This window comes from Platalea leucorodia (assembly GCF_965183815.1).
Source record: "Platalea leucorodia genome assembly, chromosome: Z".
In the NCBI taxonomy this organism is placed as follows: Eukaryota; Metazoa; Chordata; class Aves; order Pelecaniformes; family Threskiornithidae; genus Platalea; species Platalea leucorodia.
The window spans coordinates 54,007,467-54,026,695 of NC_138858.1; the positions used below are offsets into that span (position 1 = coordinate 54,007,467).

The window sequence follows — 19,229 nt, forward strand, 5'->3', positions numbered from 1 at the left end:
CCATTCACAAACAATCCAAGTCTCCACTGCAAAGCACGATGTGTAATGTAGGAATACGGGGAGTTGCTTCATTAGTCCAAGATGAATGTAACTTCCCATTGTCAAGATCCAGAAGAAAAGATGCAGTGATGTAATGGAGCCACTTATTCCATCACTTAAATAACTTTAATATACACACACTCACACAGGTACCAGTGCTTTGAAAATAGATCATTCAGTCCTAAAAGCAGCTTTATTTCTTCCTTCTGCCCACCCTACCCACCCACCCCACCCCGTTCATCACTGTTCAAGTACGTTGATTAGAATCACACCAAATGCTTATTCGTTTTTGGCCTCCGAGTTGTCTTGGAGAGGTTTGTCAGCAGTTACCATGCTGACTGCTGTTTCACTGTTGTGGGAATAGTCCACCACCATTTTCTCAATGCCTTCTTTTTCTTCTGGCAGTGTGCTAACAGTTTCTTCTATGTCCTCCTTTGGCTGGCTGTCCTCACTGGTCCTGTGCTTGCTTTCATTCAGTGCCCTGGAAAGCCGAGCGGCAGAAAACAGAAACACACACAGTCGATACAGAGAACAGCAAAGCCAGTCTGTGTGTATCACAGAAGGGAGAAAACGAGATCACTTTCTAAAAATGTAGATGCAAGCAGCCACAACATTGCCACCTCATGCTCAACAGGAGAGGCAGCGGAATGAAGCTACCAGTGGGACCCATGGCATTCTAGCTTTAAAACCAAATCCTCTACACTGGGACAGGTATGAGATGAGAGGGAAGAACCTTAATTATGACTTTTAAAAGTTTATTCCCCTCTCCCCAGTCCCTTGTAAACAAAACTTACAAGGCACCAAACAAAGGCACAGGAAAAAGAGTACTTTTTCCAAAGAGTTAATGATCCAATAAAACTTTTTATAGGTTGCAACATTTAAAGCACTCATCTTTAGGCACAGAAGATTAAGGGTAAGAGAAGTAGTATTTCTCATCCCATCACAGTTAACCTACAATATTGTATCCAAATGTCTTCCACATGTCAGCAACCCTGAATGAAATCTACTCTTTGAAGGAACTCTGGCCAGCAAGGAGATCTGTGCTACCAGCCAGATCTTCATCAAAAGAAGGAAAATGTTCCAGAGATGCCCATCTTATCTGTGATATGTATCATCCCACAATGTGCAAACTGCTATAGAAAGGGAAAGATCTTCACTATGAACTAGTGAACTTCACTATGCACACTTGAGGAGTTCATTCAGATTGGTTTTAGTTCCCTTGAAAGTCTTGACATTTCTCTGCGCATAATTCTTTGCACTGCTATGCAAATTTAGCTGCAAGCATGCAAAAACAGATATAACAATAAAGGGGAAAAAAACCAAACCAAACAGTTCCTTCCTAGGACATCCCATATAATTTTCTCCCATTTTTATGCTGCTCTGCTGGCAGGCAAAATCAACAGTACACTCAGGTTAAGTTAATCCTGGCCAAGTGGTATTCGCCTTGGGACAATCTTAAGTTTTAGAATCACAGCCTACAGCCACCCTGGGCAGCAGAGTTAAAAAGGATGAACAGGAACTTCCCATGCAGAGATATCTGATGACTGCATCGACACTCGCGATAGACAGAATTGTTCTTCATAGACTGTGTCTGCCTTCATCACAGGGCTTTTTGGGAGGCGAGGAATGGGGTGGGGGGAATGCACAGAGATTTACTGTTACCTTTGGCTGTTGTGCAAAGGAATGTAAACCAACTTACATGCCATGTCTCAGCACGTGTCGCTCCCACTCAGAGCCTTCTGCAAATGATCGGCCACAGAACTCACACGGGAAGCGTTTCTCTGGAGCACTGTTGTCAGGAAACATCATGGGATCTGGAAAAAGAGACATAGCCCATGATTTCAGAAGTGCTAGGGCAAGAAGGGACCACTGTGATCCTGCTCTTATGCCCTCTGCTGCACTGTCTCATCCCTGAGAAGGAAAAGGACTTACCTATCAAATAACTGTCTGTGAAAACGCAACTCCCCCAAAGCAAAGTGACACTGCAAGTGACAAATCCCATCCTAAGCCTTAAAGCATCTCTGCAAATAAGGGTAACCAGTTACTACTCCCTGTTCCTGTATTTCAACAAATGAAGATACTGCAGAGTTTTAATTCAAAACCAGAACTGAGAAGTTTAGGGCTGAAATGGCTTGAAAGCAAAATTAAAAAAACCACTAAAGCCCATCTAATAACTTTTGAATTGGTAGTGTAAATTTTAGGAAACAAAGACTTGCTATATTTAACATGTGATCCTCACAATAAATAGACATCCCTTCATCATGAAGTCTCATGGGTTAAGTCCTACCTTTTAACTGCCTAGGTGTTTCATCCATCCCATCCTAATCTTTTATACGAAGTGCTTGGGGGCGCATTTGCAGAAGTGTGAAGCACCTAGTAATACCAGTGAAGTCACTGGCAGCTCAGGGAGCGGTATTTCTGAAAGCCAAACTCCATGTGAACACAGCCAGCTTTAACAAAAGATGAAACATTTTCTCACAAATTAAGAAGATCACCTCACAAACCATTAAAACTAATTGCATGGACTATCTCACTTGATTCTTTTGCTGGAAATGAGACAGCACCATCTGCTCAGAGCATTAATTCCTTAGCAGGGATTATCTTAAGCAAGAAATCAGCAGAATGTCTTTCTGACTCCTCCCAAACTACATAACAAAAGAAACGGGATTTTGCTTCATTTCAATTCTGATCTCTGCTCACTTGATTTCTTCACTCTCAGACTTACTCTGTTCAAGATCAACCTATGAACTTAAAATAAGTGTATTTTTGTGACACATTTCTCACTAGTTAGCCTTTACTAAAGTTCTGTACAGAATGGTTCTTAATATCATTTTTTGCCTCTTCCCCCGAAAGAAAAAAAACCCACTTTGTATTTCTTACTGTCAGTGATTTATTATGTGGTTAAATATTACAAAGCGAGGTGCTGTGTCAAGAGGAACACCAGAAAGTAAGTCAATGCCATTAGTTCAGTTTACATCTGGATTTTAATACCTTATGTGTGATACAAATTTATAAACACACTGCAACACACACACTGGTCATGGTACAGGGACAAATACTTATGGAGGGTAAAAGTTTCAGAGGCAAACGCTGCTGTTCTGTACAAGAACATACTTACCGTATAGTACACAATAGGAAGTTTATTCAGGGCCTCTGCAGAGAGGAGATATGCAACATAGAGGCTGTTTTGCTCAAATAGGGAGGAGTTGGGGTTGTTCAGCCTGGAGAAGAGAAGGCTCCAGGGAGACTTTATTGCAGCCTTTCAATTCTTAAAGGGGGCTTATGAGAAAGATGGAGAGAGACTTTTTACCAGGGCCTGTAGTAACAGGACAAAGGGTAATCGTTTTTAAACTGAAAGAGGGTAGGTTTAAATTGCACATAAGGAAGAAATTTTTTAAGATGAGGGTCTTGAGACACTGGAACAGGTTGCCCAGAGAAGGTGCGAATGCCCCATCATTGTAAGTGTTCAAGGTCAGGCTGAACAGGGCTTTAAGCAACCTGATCTAGTGAAAGATGTCTCTGCCCACAGCAGGGGAGTTGGACTGTATGATCTTTAAAAGTCCCTTCCAACCAAAACCAGTCCATGATTTATACTTGCAACTCCCATTAAGATTAGCGAGTGCTACTCTAGTAGCTAAATCCATCACCTCTTCAGAAAACACTATCTTGTTCACCCTGCTTCCCGATCAGTTTTGCTTCTAGGGCTGTGAATTTGGACTGCTTCCCTGGAGGCGTATCAGAAGCTGCTCTTCTCTGTGGCCTGCAGAAGAGAGGTAACAGACTGCACAGACACCTGACCTCTCTGCGGTTTTCCTGCGTCACACACACAAGCACTCATGGACATTTATTTTTGTCTACTGTGGAAAAACACCTCTCGATTCCAGTTTCTGCTAAGACCAAGGCATAAAGGTCAGAAAAGACAGACAGTCCCTCAGGGATGCAGTCCCTACCAGGGGGAGCTGTTCTTTCCGTGGTGTTTGCCAAACACCCTCTTTTTCCCCCCTCATCTTCTTCCTCCTAGGTCAATATATTTTCTACTATCCTTCACCAGCAGCCAACGACTACCTTCCTTTCCCATCCAAGACAGCAGTTCAGCTCTGCTGCCCTTCTTTGGTCCACTGTCCAACAGCCCATTTGGAGAAGTAACACACCCTTCTTTGTACTACTGCCTGAAGTCAAAGTGGCACATCTAGGCAAGTTATTTCTAACCAGAGATCCTGGTTCTGCCAAAGTCACAGACTTCAGAGGGTTCAGACAGCATTTGCTTCCAGATACTTGGAGCACACAGAGGCACTCTCAGCAAATCCCACTTCCTGCTAACATCACAAAGGCTAGAACAGTCAAAAGCACCCGAGTGGCATACAGGATTACACAGTCTGATGTGGTTTGAAAGCTATGACGGCATTAGCCACAGTGACAGGCTATATTTAAAACCATAGGTCTGGTCCTCTGCTAACAGAGCAAACCATTTCTGTGTTAGAACTGTCTTCTGAAAATCCATAGGGAGATGGCAGCAGGCAACTAAGCATCCAACCACGCCTTCAGTTCCTGTCTCACTGGGACACTTTTTGAAAGTGTACCTTGCATCTTGCACCTTACAGTAGTAGTCCACAACTTGTCTAGAAAAATATAGTCAATGCAACTGGATCTTTTCAATATACCCTTGCTGTACTAGGCATAAGGGTTTTCTTAATTTTCTAACTATTTTAGTATAATATATTACAAATGGTAACAGATTAAAAAGGAGAAAAAACAACAATGGTGAAACATTGACCCTACCGGGCAGTCAGGAAACAATAGCTGCAAAACCAACTTGGAAATATGAATTATTTTTTTAGACTTGTCATCTGAACAAGCATGCAGAAATCTTTTCAGCTAGTCACAGATTAAAAAAACAGAGATACAGGTGAAAAAAGTACAAAATAAAGTACGCTATCCCTTGCTTAACTATTGATCACATGAAACATGGGGATAACGCTTATCTATTATTCCTGCAAATTTAAATCTCCAGCATAGAAGGTGACATTTTTACATTTTCACAGTGTAACCTAAAGCCAATTTAAACAATGAACTTCACCTTGGGCTGTCCCCCTCCCCATAGTGCATTTACAGGGATTTGTAAGGCTTGGCAGATAGCACTTTCTTCTCCTTGGTCTACATAACACAGCTTCCAAGGTCACTTCAGCACCTGTGCTTGTGTATAATGCTAAGGCAATCCTCACAAGGACAGCATGACTCTTCATCCCCTGCTAGCTGTGGGTCTACACAAAACATTAATCAGCCTGATACATCTGCAACTAAGGTGAGCCGGTCCTTTAGTCAAATCATTACGCAATCATTGTTCCAGCCATGAAGCTCTGAGGGTCGAAGCTGTCCCCAAACAGACACCCAAGCATGTCTCCACACAAGTTAATAATGTTGCACTTTGAAATGCATATAGAACAAACATCCCTTTAGGTCTTCCTCTAATTTTCTATTGCTCTACCTCAGATCTTGTGAAGGATATTTTTCATTAAAACATAAATGGTTTTCTATCCAACTCGCTTCCTTTCTCATTTAAATGAAAGCTATCACTAACCACACTTGAAGTGAAGTGCTGGTGATAAAGGCAGACCAAATTTATGCTGTAGAGACACTAACAAAAGCCATGATGCTGGGGTCTTGCTATTAAAAGGTAAGAAGCATGACCGGAGCCCCTCCTGTTCTGTAAACAACCTGTGAATCCAGAAATTGGAATTTTTCCAGGTCTGAAAAGATGTAGGGAGACATATTTTCTTTTGTGAACAACTCCTGAGTGAGTTTGAAAGCTGAAAATTCAGGAGGAAAAAGGTAAACATGGTGGCATACCTTTAGTTAAAGTACACAGAACTTGGCTAGCTGTGGTCGTCAGCATCAAGAGGGTGGGTGACCCCAGGAACCTGACATTCAGACATCACAGGGCTAAACACATTAAAGAGTTGCAAATGCACTGCCTTTGACTGATGAATCGTGCACCAGAGCAGACTAGCCAACACAGAGTTTACACCAGATACTGCAACAACCTGGTTTTCATAGGGGGAGGGTGTTGGAAGGGAAGGACAAGAAAACCCCAGTTCATTTTACAGAGAACTCAGTTTTTCCCTGCTGATCTAACTTCAACCAAAGCGAAAGCGCTAGCAAGCACATGGCCTAGTCTTGGCTGAAGTCAGTAGGATCAGCCTTACATATGAACTTAGGCACATATTTAAATACACAATGGTACAGGTGGGGCATGGACCTACCCTGGCTCCAGAGCTGCCACCTGCAGGAACTGCAACAGGACTGAATCTGTCTGAGGAGGAATGCTGGGCACAGAGTTAATCACAGCCCATAAAAAACTTTGGCCACGACCCCTTTATCCCTCGCTTGAACAATGCCCAGTGAAGAGCTGAAAATGGGCTACCAAAACAGAAAATCTGACAGACCACTAAAATACTCCACTTACATAGTTTTCCAAGCCCTTATAGATGTTATCTGCAGGGGCAGATAAGTCACAGATGCTATCTGTGTTTTCTCATAGTACATATTTTCTTAAGACAGAAAACTTGTAATACGGATTAGAAACACGAGATTCCCCCAGGAGCAGTGTCTTCACAAAAGCCCCATTCTGCTCCTGCTGGCATGCCTGCATGGCTCTACAGGAATGTGCTGTAGAGTCAACAGCTGACCTTGTTTGGTGGGACTGGTGGGGTATGTTGCAGTGCCAAAAAAAAAAAAAAAAAAAAAGGAGCTCCACTGACCTCTCTCTTCAGTCTTGGGGCTTAACTCTTCTTCTTTTTCTTCTTCATCACTGCTGGAGCTCTCTGTTTTCCCCTTCATTTGTTCCAACTGGTCCAAGTTAACCCGTCCAACCAGCTCAAAATTACGACTCACCTTTGAAAGAAACACTTTTGTCAGCAATCAGCACCATCATCAGCTAATCAGAAAAATCATCACATATGCAAAACCAAATCGAGTACACCCCAAAGCCTGCTCAGCTAGAGGTGACATGCAGTCGCCTAATCAAATTAATACTCATTTCTTTTCAATGGCAGTGATTCTTCTTTCATTGTTTATTCTGCATTTCTCATTTTTGGTTTTCAAAAACTAATGACATTCAGTAACCCCCCTCATTTCTTCCTGGTTTTGATGTATTACAACAACAAAAAAAATCCAAGAAATGCAAAACACTTTAAGTTGTATCCTCTTTTTACGGGACCATTCAACCGCTGTGATGAAACACTGCTATTGCACATCCACACTGAAGGAAAATTCTTTGTGACTGGTTCATTCAGCTTCATTCATGAAAGGATGGGTCTTTTACTAAGCACATGGCTGCTGTGTGCCACACACACTTTCGCTCATTAATAACAGATTAATTTTCATTACGAAGGGCTGCAAAGTGCTTTGCAAACTGATACACAGACTATAATGGGAACACTTCACCCAGCAGTCAAATTCAGCTAACCCTAGGGTGAAATGCAGCAGCTACTTAACAGCTCACAGCAGCGGTATGAAAGGAGCAGCTTAGGGCACAGAAGTCAGGAACTCCACCATATCCAACAGAAACAGCAGAGGAGCAGTCCAGATTTACAGTAGAGGCGGAGAGTGTGGAGCATGACCAGGACACTAGGGCTAATACTTGTTGGATGGCAAGCGCCCTCTGAGCTCATTGATCCCTGCTGGGAAGGATTTTGGATTCATTTTTCATGCAAAGAGACAACCCTCTAGCAGCACAGGCACTGAGCCACAGAGGCAGAGAGGATGGAGACAGGGGAATGAGCGCAGTACAACACCTCCTGCAAAATGCTGAATGAAATATCAACACCCACTGACTATTTTTTATCATTCTGTGGGAAAGGGAATGTGAAGGAACCTAAGGAGCATGTGAAGTAGACTGTAGTATATCTCCAAATAGCAAACTATCCTAAATGCAGTGGTGTGCAGATTGCTAGCGCTACTCCATACAGACAGCTGTGATGAGGTTCTCTGACTTAACACGTTACCCACTGAGATTTAAACAAGACCACATGCAAGGCACTTAATTGAACTCAGCTCATGCACAGGAACTCTTTAAGGTGCAATATATCACTTGGGTGTCTGAGTTGAGAACTTGGACACAAATTAGCGAGATATAAATTACTGAAGAGGAATGGGGAAAAGATACCCTAAACTACTGGCACCATCACTGCAGGTCTGGATCGGAAGGGAGAGCTAAGTAAGGTAATAACCTTCCCAGCCTGATGCACTGTGTCAAAAGAATGAGGAATAGTGCCTCCTGGATACGCCAGGCCCCTTGCTGTGGTGACTAGGAGGCATGGAGCACCTCATGTACCATGTGAGTTGCAGAAGACTCTCCAGAAGTAATGAAGAAGATGGCAGATAAGCATAGCAGGCCAACCAGAGTTTGTTTTTATAAGACAGCCCAATATTTTTTTAAGCATGAAAAGTTTTGCTGGGACTTCTGCTGCTAATACTGTCAATATAAATGTATTTGGCTGTAAGGTAAGTGTCATGCAGTCCATGAAGTAGGAGTGAGTTTTTAGTGAGGACCTGGGCAGCTCAGCTTCAACAGGTGGAGGCATATAGCTGCCTCCCCCAGAAATGTGAAAGGAAGCACTCCAACAAATACTCCGAAACACATTTCTCGAACTTAAGTGTCTCTCAGCTACACAGCTCGCACTTACAGAAATTCAAAGCTAACAGTCTGTGGAAAGCCTCTAATGACTTCTCAAAGACTGGATCAGGTCTGCATTCAGGCACTCCACAGAAACTCAAAAGCAGTCTTAACTTAGGACCTGGTTATACTTGCTGTTTATCTTTCCCTTGTTAAATGTAAACGGGGATGTATTGCCCTCTTTGTTATTAAAATATGCATGGCATGTCACGCTACTGAAGTTGCCAGAGCAATCTTATGTTTGGAATCTCTTGCCTTTCACAGAGGCTGAATCACACAGCCTTAATATTGTTTCACAACCCTTTTTTTCCCCCCTCTTTAAATAAACCCAGCATACACAAGTGCCTTTTCCAGATAATCATACTCTATATACAACAGTCTGCCAATTCTGATCAATCTGAAGAGCTTTAGAAACCGTCAATTTTGAGTTTCTAAAGAAAAAAAGAAATAATAGAAAATAGAGGAAGTGAAGACCAACATGGGATTAGTTTCCAGATTTGGGGAGGAAGAGGAAAAAAACCCAACAGCAAGTTGGCTACTCAGAGTTGACGCAAGTTAACTAATACAGCATTTGCAAAGAGTAGATTCCTACAAGTTAAAACTATTTGGATGTTACCTTGTGCTCATCTCGAAGGTGAGCGTCCAGCTCCTCTGTGTGTTTGGTCTCATAGTAGCAGAGTTGGCATTTGTAGGGTTTCAGTTCATTGTGCTTCTCTATGTGCTGCTGCAAGCTCTCATCACTGGAGCAGGTAAAGGTACACTTATCACACCGGAAAACAACTCCCTGCAAGTACTTTGACAGCTTGGAACGGCAGACTTCAATGGGAACAACCCGCTCTTCTGTAGGGACAGGACAATATTCACTTAACAAATTTTAAGAAATACCAGGACCACGTGTCAAAAGTCTGGGCACTACTACCCACACAAGGAATAGGATCTGCTATATGGGTAGGCAGTGCATCTATAAAGGAATGGCAACTAAGCTGGACTGACACAAAAAACACAAGACAACAATTCTTCTTGCAGTGACAGGGTTAATCCTCCAAGGCTACAAATGCAGGTGTCCTCACAAATGTAACTGCTTTTTGGGTGGAGAGGATGGGAATGGAGACTTTGGGGCAAATGAGACTCCATCTGTGAGTCAGAGTAGCAGAGTCTGGGAATACAAAACCAGCCATAAATCAGCCAGACCAAAAGTCCATTTTGGTTCAGTACTTGACAGCAGCCAGGAATGGCTGCTAGAAATGTAATAAACAGGGAAGCTGCAGGGTGCTTCCCAATGCATCACTCTGCTGGATCTATAAAAATCGGAGCTGGTATCCTCACCATCACATCTAAAGCTACTCTCTGGGGACTGAGAGGGTAAGCAAGGCAGCACCTTTTCCTGGAAGAGGCTCTGCTGTTCAGCCAGGGGCAGAAACTTCCCAACACACCCACAGCTTTCAGAAAGCTCAGATTCAAAATTTGCATGCATGTGATGTCACAATTTCCACAGTTCAGATCATGGATACAAGCATGTACTGAAAATGCTCTTGCTGAGTTTTTAAGCTCTCCACTTCTCAGACAAAGCACTGACTTTTTAACAGAGCAGCAACTAATTCCAGTCATTTGACAGAGCCAGAATCTGATGTGCGTAACACTCATCCACTGTCGTTCCCTGAGCTCCAAGCTGTGCGCACAGGGGAAACCCCAAATTTGACCCTTCAGCTGAAGGTCACCAGAAGATCCTCATTATGGGCTTTTGTTACTCAACTGGCTTTTTGAACTAGACCACTGAAATTTAGTATTGTTACTCCTTATGGACTGCAGATTAAAGGAGGAGTTTGATCCTCCTCATGCAGGTTCATCCCTCACGGCAGATTAAACTAAATGAACTAAAAAAACAGGCCTAAATCTCAGATGGTAGACGTGAAGGCTAGGGGAATGTGAGACGTGGCAATCCACATATGGATCTGAGCCAATGGGCCTTTTTCTTTAGTGAGGAGGGTAATATCACATCCAAAGACAACTACAGAAATACAAACTCCCTTAGGGTTTCTGGAAGGTGGCAAATGCTCCACTGTTCATTCACTTCTTGCCAATCCACATGCCACTGCTGCTCACAAGAGTTTTTCTACAGCCCAACAAAATATTCTATCCTGCTCAGCTTCTCCCTAAACACAAAAGTTATCCTGTCTCATAACTTCCTCTTTGACTTCTTCAAAAAGTGGAAGTTTTCCTCAAAGCTATGCCTTAAATAAAAAAAAACCCGTGGACTTGTAATTCTTTTCTACACCAACAATCGCTTCTCCAGCTATAAAGACACCAAGTTGTGGCCATTCAGGGTGGGAAAAGGAGAGGGGAGAACAGGGTCTAAGAGACAACAGAATTTAAAGCCGTGATTCTGGGGTCATAAGATGACTTTTTACAAGGTTGTTGCAGCTGTGTGCTTTTGAACTCACTTAAATAAGTGACGCAGCTGGCTTCAAAAGTGAAAAAGTCAAGTGAAGTTTTAAAAAAGGGAAATACTAATTAAAATATTTGAAAATTCACTTTTCCTCTAGCACCTGGCACAGATTAAAAAAGCTAAAACATGGGATGGTATAAAACTTCTTATCTACCAGTCTGGAGTAATGCAGCATTCCCTAATTCACATTAGCAAAACCTATTACCTCACAATCACACATACACTTCCCAAATCAAAGGCAGCACAATAACAGGAGAAAAGCAAAATAAACATAAACATCACTTCCAGCCTGAAGGATTTCACTTTCAGGGGATGATTTAAAACTTTTACATGATGTATTCATGTCAGTGAGCTTCCTCTAAACAATGATTTTGGAACTTGCAGGGTTATTTGGATCCAGAACCTCACGTTTTGTAAAGTGATGCTTTCATCTCCAGCTTGCCCCTACAAAGCTCTGTTTATTTAATTACTTATTTAGAGTGCACTTATCATATCTGGGCAACTGACAAAATTACAGCAAATTAAAGCCCCATAGACAAATTGAAAGAAGTAGCTTCTTTATCCACGTGTAGACTTCTTCAAAGTTCAGCAGTGTCTAAACAAAGACTACTGTACATGCCTCACAAAAAGATGTCCTGAATTGTGGAACAATTTAGCAAGAGGTGTAATTAAAAACCAACAACAAAATAAACACCTAAAAAGCATCATCTTGGTTTAAGAAATTCAGTCCTTCCATTAGGCTGAAATATTCAGGCTAACTGTAATGCAGATCAGAGATTAAATTGAAAGGCCATTAATGCACTAGGTACAGTACAGTAACTCAAAGAATACATTTTTTGCTCAATGCATAAAAGAGCCCATGACTCTATCAATCTTTAGTTGTAAGCAAAAATCTTTACTCAGCAACACACCACAACATGTACAAGTTATTTCCTTCCCTTCAAGGTAAACCAAGTGCAAACAAAACAGTCCTACTACCTAGACACACATACCAATTATTTGGTTATGTTGAGTGTTTGAAAATATGCATTTTTGCCTGCAAATCCAAGCTACAGTCACAGAACACGTAGCATTTGCATTCCTGTAGCCAAAAGCAAGCACAGCACAAGGGATCTGCATGTATCAATGAAGCTGTGTGGATAAGGGATAATGCCAGAAACAACCACGTGCAAGAAATCAGGATATGTAGCAATGAAGCCTTTGGGGATGAATTTGAACATTTGACTTTTTTATCTTAAAGTTACTACTCAAGAGAAATGGGTGTAATTTCTATTAAATGGAAGAACAAAATCATTATTTGTACCAGTAAGAGAACAAAACGATTGCTAAAAGAAGAAAAAATAATGCCCCAGGGATTTTAAAGTAGACCCAATAGTGATCTTGGTAAGTTGCATTCAGCCCTGGAAAATACCAATGTGTTTCAAAATGCGTGATGGGAATGCTACTGGAAGGGATAATGAAAACTAATTGCATTAAGGCGAGCACCTCTGCTAGCCATGGAGCAAGAGTTCACTGTCTCCTCTGTGTCTCCTCTCCCCAGGCTTGCCTGTCACAAAGGCCAGGAAGAACTCGAGAACCAAACTTCTTCTCTTCACCTACCTGCATAGCAGCCTCTAGCTGTGTCAGTCCCCTGCTACAGGCCACCTGTAACGAGTCTTGTGCTCCATCTGTACCCGCACAGGAGGGACAGTGAACCACTTTTACACAGATGAGGAATAGGTGACACATGGAAGAAGGCTCTTGGAAGCTAAGAAGGTTCTTGGAAGCTTCCTGTTTCCCTCATTCTTAATGGGAAGCAAATTCCTTGCCCGATTTTTTCTCACTAGGCATTCAGGCTTCTAACTGATAATGCTGTAGTCCTGTGAAACTCAGCTTCTGTAGCCACTCATTAAGAGGCAGATATACTCTCCATTTCAAGCACATGCTGTTTTACCACGGATTAAGGGTGCAGCAACTTGGAAGTAATGCAAGAGTCACGCATTTGTAAACATGTCTTTTTACGCAGGAGGAACATTAACTATGAATGGATCAAATCCTTCACTCTTGATTTTACACACTGCACCACTCCAGCTACCTCAAAACTAATTTTCTTGGACCACAGCTCAGGGCTATGCCCTTGTTTTACCAATGCAACAGCTATAAAAATGGAAGGCTATCTGAAACTACATTCACCATCCCTCAGTCCCTCTTTCAGTGCATGTTAAATCTTGTCAAAATTCTCTGCTTCAGCGGCCACAAAATTAAACACAACAGTAGAGGGTTTTTTTAGCTGGATATATACACCAGAAAGAAGTTTAAGGAAGGACCCTACTTCCTTTATTACCTGGATTCTTGATGCCAGAGAAAACCCTTGTCCTTCTCTTAGTGGCCTCTGAGATTCTTTATCAGCTATAATCTCATTTGCATTACAACTTTTACTCTGCTTTACTTCTCCCAGTGCTCTAGCGGGTAGAGCATTATGTCCTTTGCTATCAGCTTTGTTTCAGCAGCACAAAGGCTTGAGGTTGTTTTGTGCAACTGAAGCAACAGCTCTACGAAAGAACAGATCCACAGCGCCACTCACCCAGGAGGTAACCACCTCCTTGTAACTGGTCAGAAACAGCTCTGTACAGGCAGTAGAGCTGCTTGAACTCATGAAGTGCTCTTCCACTTCTGCACCTGGGCATTCTCAAGGTCAAGTCTATGCATGATGGAAAATACCCTAACTAAGGCCATCCAGTTCTCTCTCAGCCTGCCTATCTGTATTTTAAAGATCTGGCAGCGTCCACTGGAGCCCTCACACAGCCACAAAACAGAGCACAGCTCGGCACCACTTGGAACCACATGGTCCCCTGCATAGGGGTTAACTAAACTGTCCTCTCCTCTAAAGTGAGCTAATTCTGGAGTTATGTCCTGAAGCTGGGCAAAATCTGACACAGCAACACCTTCAAAGACAGGAAGTAAAAGCTAAAGCATCTGACTAACTCTTACAATCAAAAAAGGCAGCTTTGTAATGTGCTTTCTGAATCACTGACAGGTCATTTTTCCCAGATGTACCCTCAGAATAGCCCTGCAAGCAGACAGAAATTTGTATGAACTCTGTCAACCTCACTGCTTTGGTAAAAGAAGGACTTTAAGCTACCAACACTGAAAAGTGGTATGTTACAAGGAATTACGATAGCGCTTGTCACACCAGGATCTCCTCCAGGAAAAAGATGGCATGCAAAACTTGTGTTTGCTCACCACCAATACCCTACTGTGAAACTCTGCCCAACCTGCAAGCAGGCAGAGTGCCATCCCAACACATGGGTTTGGATTTCGGCAGCCAACAGACCATCTATAAGCATCAAGTGTGATAGCTATGGGCAGGAATCCCAGCCCAGAGAGCCCAAACAGCTGTCTCTTCTGAGCTAGCAAGCCCGCAGTTAATAGAATATAGAAATCCCTAATCCCACTTTTAGCTGGCTTAAAAAAAGAAGGGATAGGTCGAGACAGAAAAGGAGTCTTAAAGAAAAACAAAAATATGACAATTCTTGTTTTGATCCTGAGAACACTGAAGAGAAACAATTCAAGCAAGTAATCAAGGGATATTTTGGGGCCTCTACGGTTAGTTGATACACCTTGTCACAGAGTTTATGATAGCAAGGCCTTTATGATAACAAAGACATAAGCAGGAAACAACTCTGGCCTAGAACAGAGCTGTAAATTAGGGCAACTCTTGCTAAACAGGTGTTTGATGACTGTTAACCTCTCTAGAGAAAAAGCTTAAAAACAATTTTAAATCTGCCCTGTTTCAGCACTGGCTAACCTTGAATTTTACAGGAAATAAATAGGATGCATCATTTAGAAATGAAACAAAAGATACTTAAGGGCTGATGACTTATTCAACATACTTGTCCTCATGTACAGAGAGGGGAAAATTTAATGATGTACAGAGAGGGAAAAATTTAACAAAACCAGTCTGAAAGACAAGGGCATTGTTCAGCATTCCCCTCTTCAGATACAGACACATACAGGGATATTGTTACCTCTGTGCAGAACTATATGGTCAATCATGTTGCGTTTATATTTGGTGTGATATAGGCAAAGAGGACAGCGAAGGTCTTTGGGTCCTTCCTCAGGAACTGCCGAATGCCCAGCTTCCACGTGCATAGTAAAAGCAGATCTGTGAAACGGGAGGGAGAGATGGAAGCAGTCAGAAGAGGTGTGCAGGGAACGATGAAGTGTCACAGCTCTATAAGGGACGTGTTGTGTAAAATGGTACAGATACCACTCAGCCTTGTCTTCACAGTGCCACATGGCATTTCAGCAGGGCTACTCACATGAGCAACACATGAGCAGAGGTATTTGCAGGCTTGTATCCTCAAGTAACAAACACTCATTCTGACAAGATATTCTTTTGCATGGGTTGCTCTATAGTCACATTGCTATAGTTAAGACAGCAAAAGAATTCCCATCTTTCATGCTCATTATTTGTCTTCAGGCTGAAATATTCGGTGTACTTTCTCTGGCAAAGATTAAACTTTTAGGGAGTTCAACAAAATCTATCAACTGTTCTGGACTTGCAGAAGTGAGGACAGACTTATTTCTGGAGGCAGATAACCTCCTTAACCACCTCTGTCTTTGTAGGACAAGCCCCAAACGAGCTAAAATGCTTACATTCAGGATACAAAACAGGCTTCCGTTGACAGTGAGTTTAGCACTGAGTAGTTAAGTTTTAAAGCGTCAGCTATACGGATCTGAAAACCCTAGACTAAGAATACTGTACTTATTAGAGTGGAGGAATGAATGAATACTCCACAGTACTTCTGGACAAAAAATTTCATACTGGCATTACATTGGCTGCATATTTAAAAGTTGCAAGAGACATGCATACAGAGGAAATTAACTGTACACCTATCTAACCACAAGCTCAACTACTGAAATGAGAGGTGTCTGTAAACTTGAGGCACTTGGTCATTTTTTCCTAAAGCAGTGGTAAAGCTTGCAAAAGCTAAGGAGCCTGCCACTTTCAACTAGAGTTAGAAGTCTCTTTGAAGTTCTTCAAGACTGTTAGCTTGAACACGAAGCAACTTACTAACACAACTGGCTTTGGGACTGATCCAGCGATCACTGAATTCTACAGGTGTATTTCTATCAACTTCAGTGAGTGCTTTCATGCATTTAAGTTTCTATGGTGAGTTGAAGAGGGGATTGGTATGGGGGTTTTTTTGCCCTCCCCCCCTTTTTAAAGACAGAAAACATGCTGTGCTTCTAAAAGAAGCAAGACTTAATCCTTGAATGTTTGAGACACCGCATGAAAGAACACTACTCCGTTATGCAACTATGAATGTGTTTAACTGCTGCTTGATTTAAGATGATTTCATTTTATCCAGGTAGAAGAAAATGGCTCTTGCAAGATATGAACAGACTGAATGGACCTGGCAATTGCTGGTAATCTTTAAGACAGATAGTAATCGGGATATAAAGCACAAGCAGCAAATTTTACCATAGAGGCAGCAAGGGGCTGAAGCAACAGAGGCTAGAGACATGTAACTAGAGGTTGCTCTTGTGTGGATTCTCTCAGGTTTGTGCTCAGCAGTTTCTTCAACAGAACTCCTCCCCTTTATTCAGTCATACTGCTTACTGTCACCAGTCTCCTAAGAACTTAACAAGTTTGAGACCTCAAATATCAGCTGAGGGTGTTATGCTCGAGGGTCCAGCATATCGGGAGGAAATGATGAACAGCACAGGTGCATAGGCCTTTTGTTTCCTTACGGAACAGCAGCTAAAAACACACATACACAAACAAACACAGGACTGAGTTTTTAAATTTTGCACATCTAATTGGATTTTCTGAAATGTCTATATGCTATTAGATCTGCTAGAGAATGCTTTGCATTTCAGGTAGAGAGATAGTGGGAGAAATAAATTACATGAGAGAGGTTTCTTCAGAAAGGTGATATAAATTCTCCTGTCTCCCTAGGACACCTGATTGTCCCATGATGCTGGTTGTACCAGGAAATGACCTTATTTTTGTAAAGAAAATTTTCACACTTGAGGATAAGGATAGCCCTCTAATTGCCTATGCTGAAGGAAACAGTACTACCTGTACCACTTCCTCCAGCAAGTAAAACCTACCGCAAGGACTTACTGTGCTTTCGTCTGCAGCAGATGGTACCGGCTGTTGTAGGAGAGAGGAAAATGGATTACATGGATGCTGCTGTGATCTGGCATGGCATTTCCTATGTTTCTCTCCCTGGTCAGCAGTGGCCATGTTTCTGTTAGCTACAGCCAGCTCTTTAAAGATCTCAGAAGTTTTTTCAAATGCTAAAAAAACCCTTATGAGTTCAGTTTATCTGTTTTGCACAGTACTTACTTAAAGCCTGTATAAAAGGAACAATCTTTGCACTTGAAGAGTTTTTTTCCTCCGTGCTTGTCACGGTAGTGACGCCGAATGCTCTGTATGTAACCCGAGGAGAATTCACAAAATTCACAGTTAAGGATGGCTTCCGTTTTTTCCACTCCTGCAGCACTCCCAGAAAGTGGGATTGGGCTGATGTTGTTGTTGTTCCTGGCCAAAGCTGCAGACTGGTAGTGGTTCAACTGCTGCTGAACATCAGGAGGCTCAGAGTATGAAGAGTCTGTAGAGAAACAGAAGGAAGTTCTTATTGCAGGTGGATTAACAAATCTAAAAAGGTTTGAAGCCTGCTCCAGCACCTACTGGCTTTTAGAGTGGGTTGATCAAGATGTTTGTTATGAAATCCACTGACAGCTTTCTGAAGGGATTAAGAAAAAGAGGTGTAGCACTTCTTAATCTAATCTAATTTGTATTCTACAATTTAAAAGGTGATCAGTAGGAAAGAAGTGACAGATTTCAATTAAAAGTAGTCTAAAAAGAAGTCTGGTTTTAAGACACTTTTAATTTGTGAAGGTAAAGCACATTAATCATACTGCCAAGTGTTTGTATGTTTGGTGCGTAAATCAGACCAAATCCTCTCAAATGTCTTATGCCAGTTTACACCAGATGAAGATCTGGCACAGGAAACGTAAACAGCCTATCTAAAAGGGGGAAGAAAAAAAAAAAAAAGAAGGAAAAATGGATACTCTTCCCCACTCATTCATGAAATTATTTAAGAAACCCACATCAAAAGTTAACTTTAGCAAAATGATACAATTTGACTTTGTCACATTTGAAGCAGTCTTCACAAAAGGTAAATTCAAGTTCTCCTAGCTGATGATGTTTGAAATGAACTCATCATTGGAAAAAAGACATTTAATCATGAATTCCAGCCAAGCAAACTTCTAAACTACATTTCCTTAGAAGCTGCTAAGTTTTGCTACACTGAGAAAGAGATCTCTTTATATAGATGTGTCTGTATAGACGCATCCCTTCTCCAACCCAGCAGAACTCCGTCACACCATTTTAATGGCATGTGGAGAAACACAGTCCAGAGATGTCTCAGTACTGAAACAGAAAGCTGTAGTACTTTAGTTGGACCCCCCCAAAAAGGGGCGGGGTGGTGGTGGTGTTGAATCTTTCCCAACACACTGCTTCAATGTGGAGGTTAGGAATTCATCTGCTTTGTCCTATATAACCCACAGCTGCCCATGAATGGCACAAATGAAAGCAGACGAATAAAGCACAGATGAATTTCAGTGTAACCTTCCTGAAAAGAAGACAAAAGGCTCTTTTCTCAAGCTTTCTGGAAGAAGGAAAAAAAAAAAAAAAGGGCAAGGGCAGGGGGCAGGGGGAGGGGAAGTCGGGGGACAAACTGTACCAGCCACCTCCTGCTTTGATGGGTACTTCATTTTCCAAAGCTTAATTCCCTGACGCTGGATATGTAGGAATTCTCTAACAGACATACTTGTGGGAGCTTAACACCATCCATTCTAACCAATTAGTACGGAGAAACAAAAGGCAAGCAGGCCTATACAGCACTCAGTATGGGGACTTCTCCACCTGTCCTCAAAAGAGTAAAATGCTTGCTTTCTTTTCTCACTACCACAGAAGGGGGTTACACATGCCTGAGAAGCGAAAAACAAACTAGAACAACAAAAAAAACCAAACACATGAACAAAACACAAGCAGGAGATAAATGTCTCGGGGGT

At 42.0% G+C, this 19,229-nt stretch overlaps 1 protein-coding gene across 1 annotated transcript in view; it reads right to left on the minus strand.

The window, feature by feature from the left end:
• Positions 1–286: 286 nt before the first annotated feature.
• ZNF462 (zinc finger protein 462) overlaps positions 287–19,229 on the minus strand; it is a gene marked incomplete at its 5' end in the record, with an annotated part of 50,677 nt that continues 31,734 nt past the window's right edge. The window contains 6 exons of the mRNA XM_082335748.1: positions 287–520; positions 1,739–1,853; positions 6,798–6,930; positions 9,330–9,553; positions 15,167–15,303; positions 17,497–17,761. Of these exons, the coding sequence (XP_082191874.1) occupies positions 319–520; positions 1,739–1,853; positions 6,798–6,930; positions 9,330–9,553; positions 15,167–15,303; positions 17,497–17,761 (1,076 nt within the window). The 3' untranslated portion in view covers positions 287–318. The remainder of the gene's footprint in view (positions 521–1,738; positions 1,854–6,797; positions 6,931–9,329; positions 9,554–15,166; positions 15,304–17,496; positions 17,762–19,229) is intronic.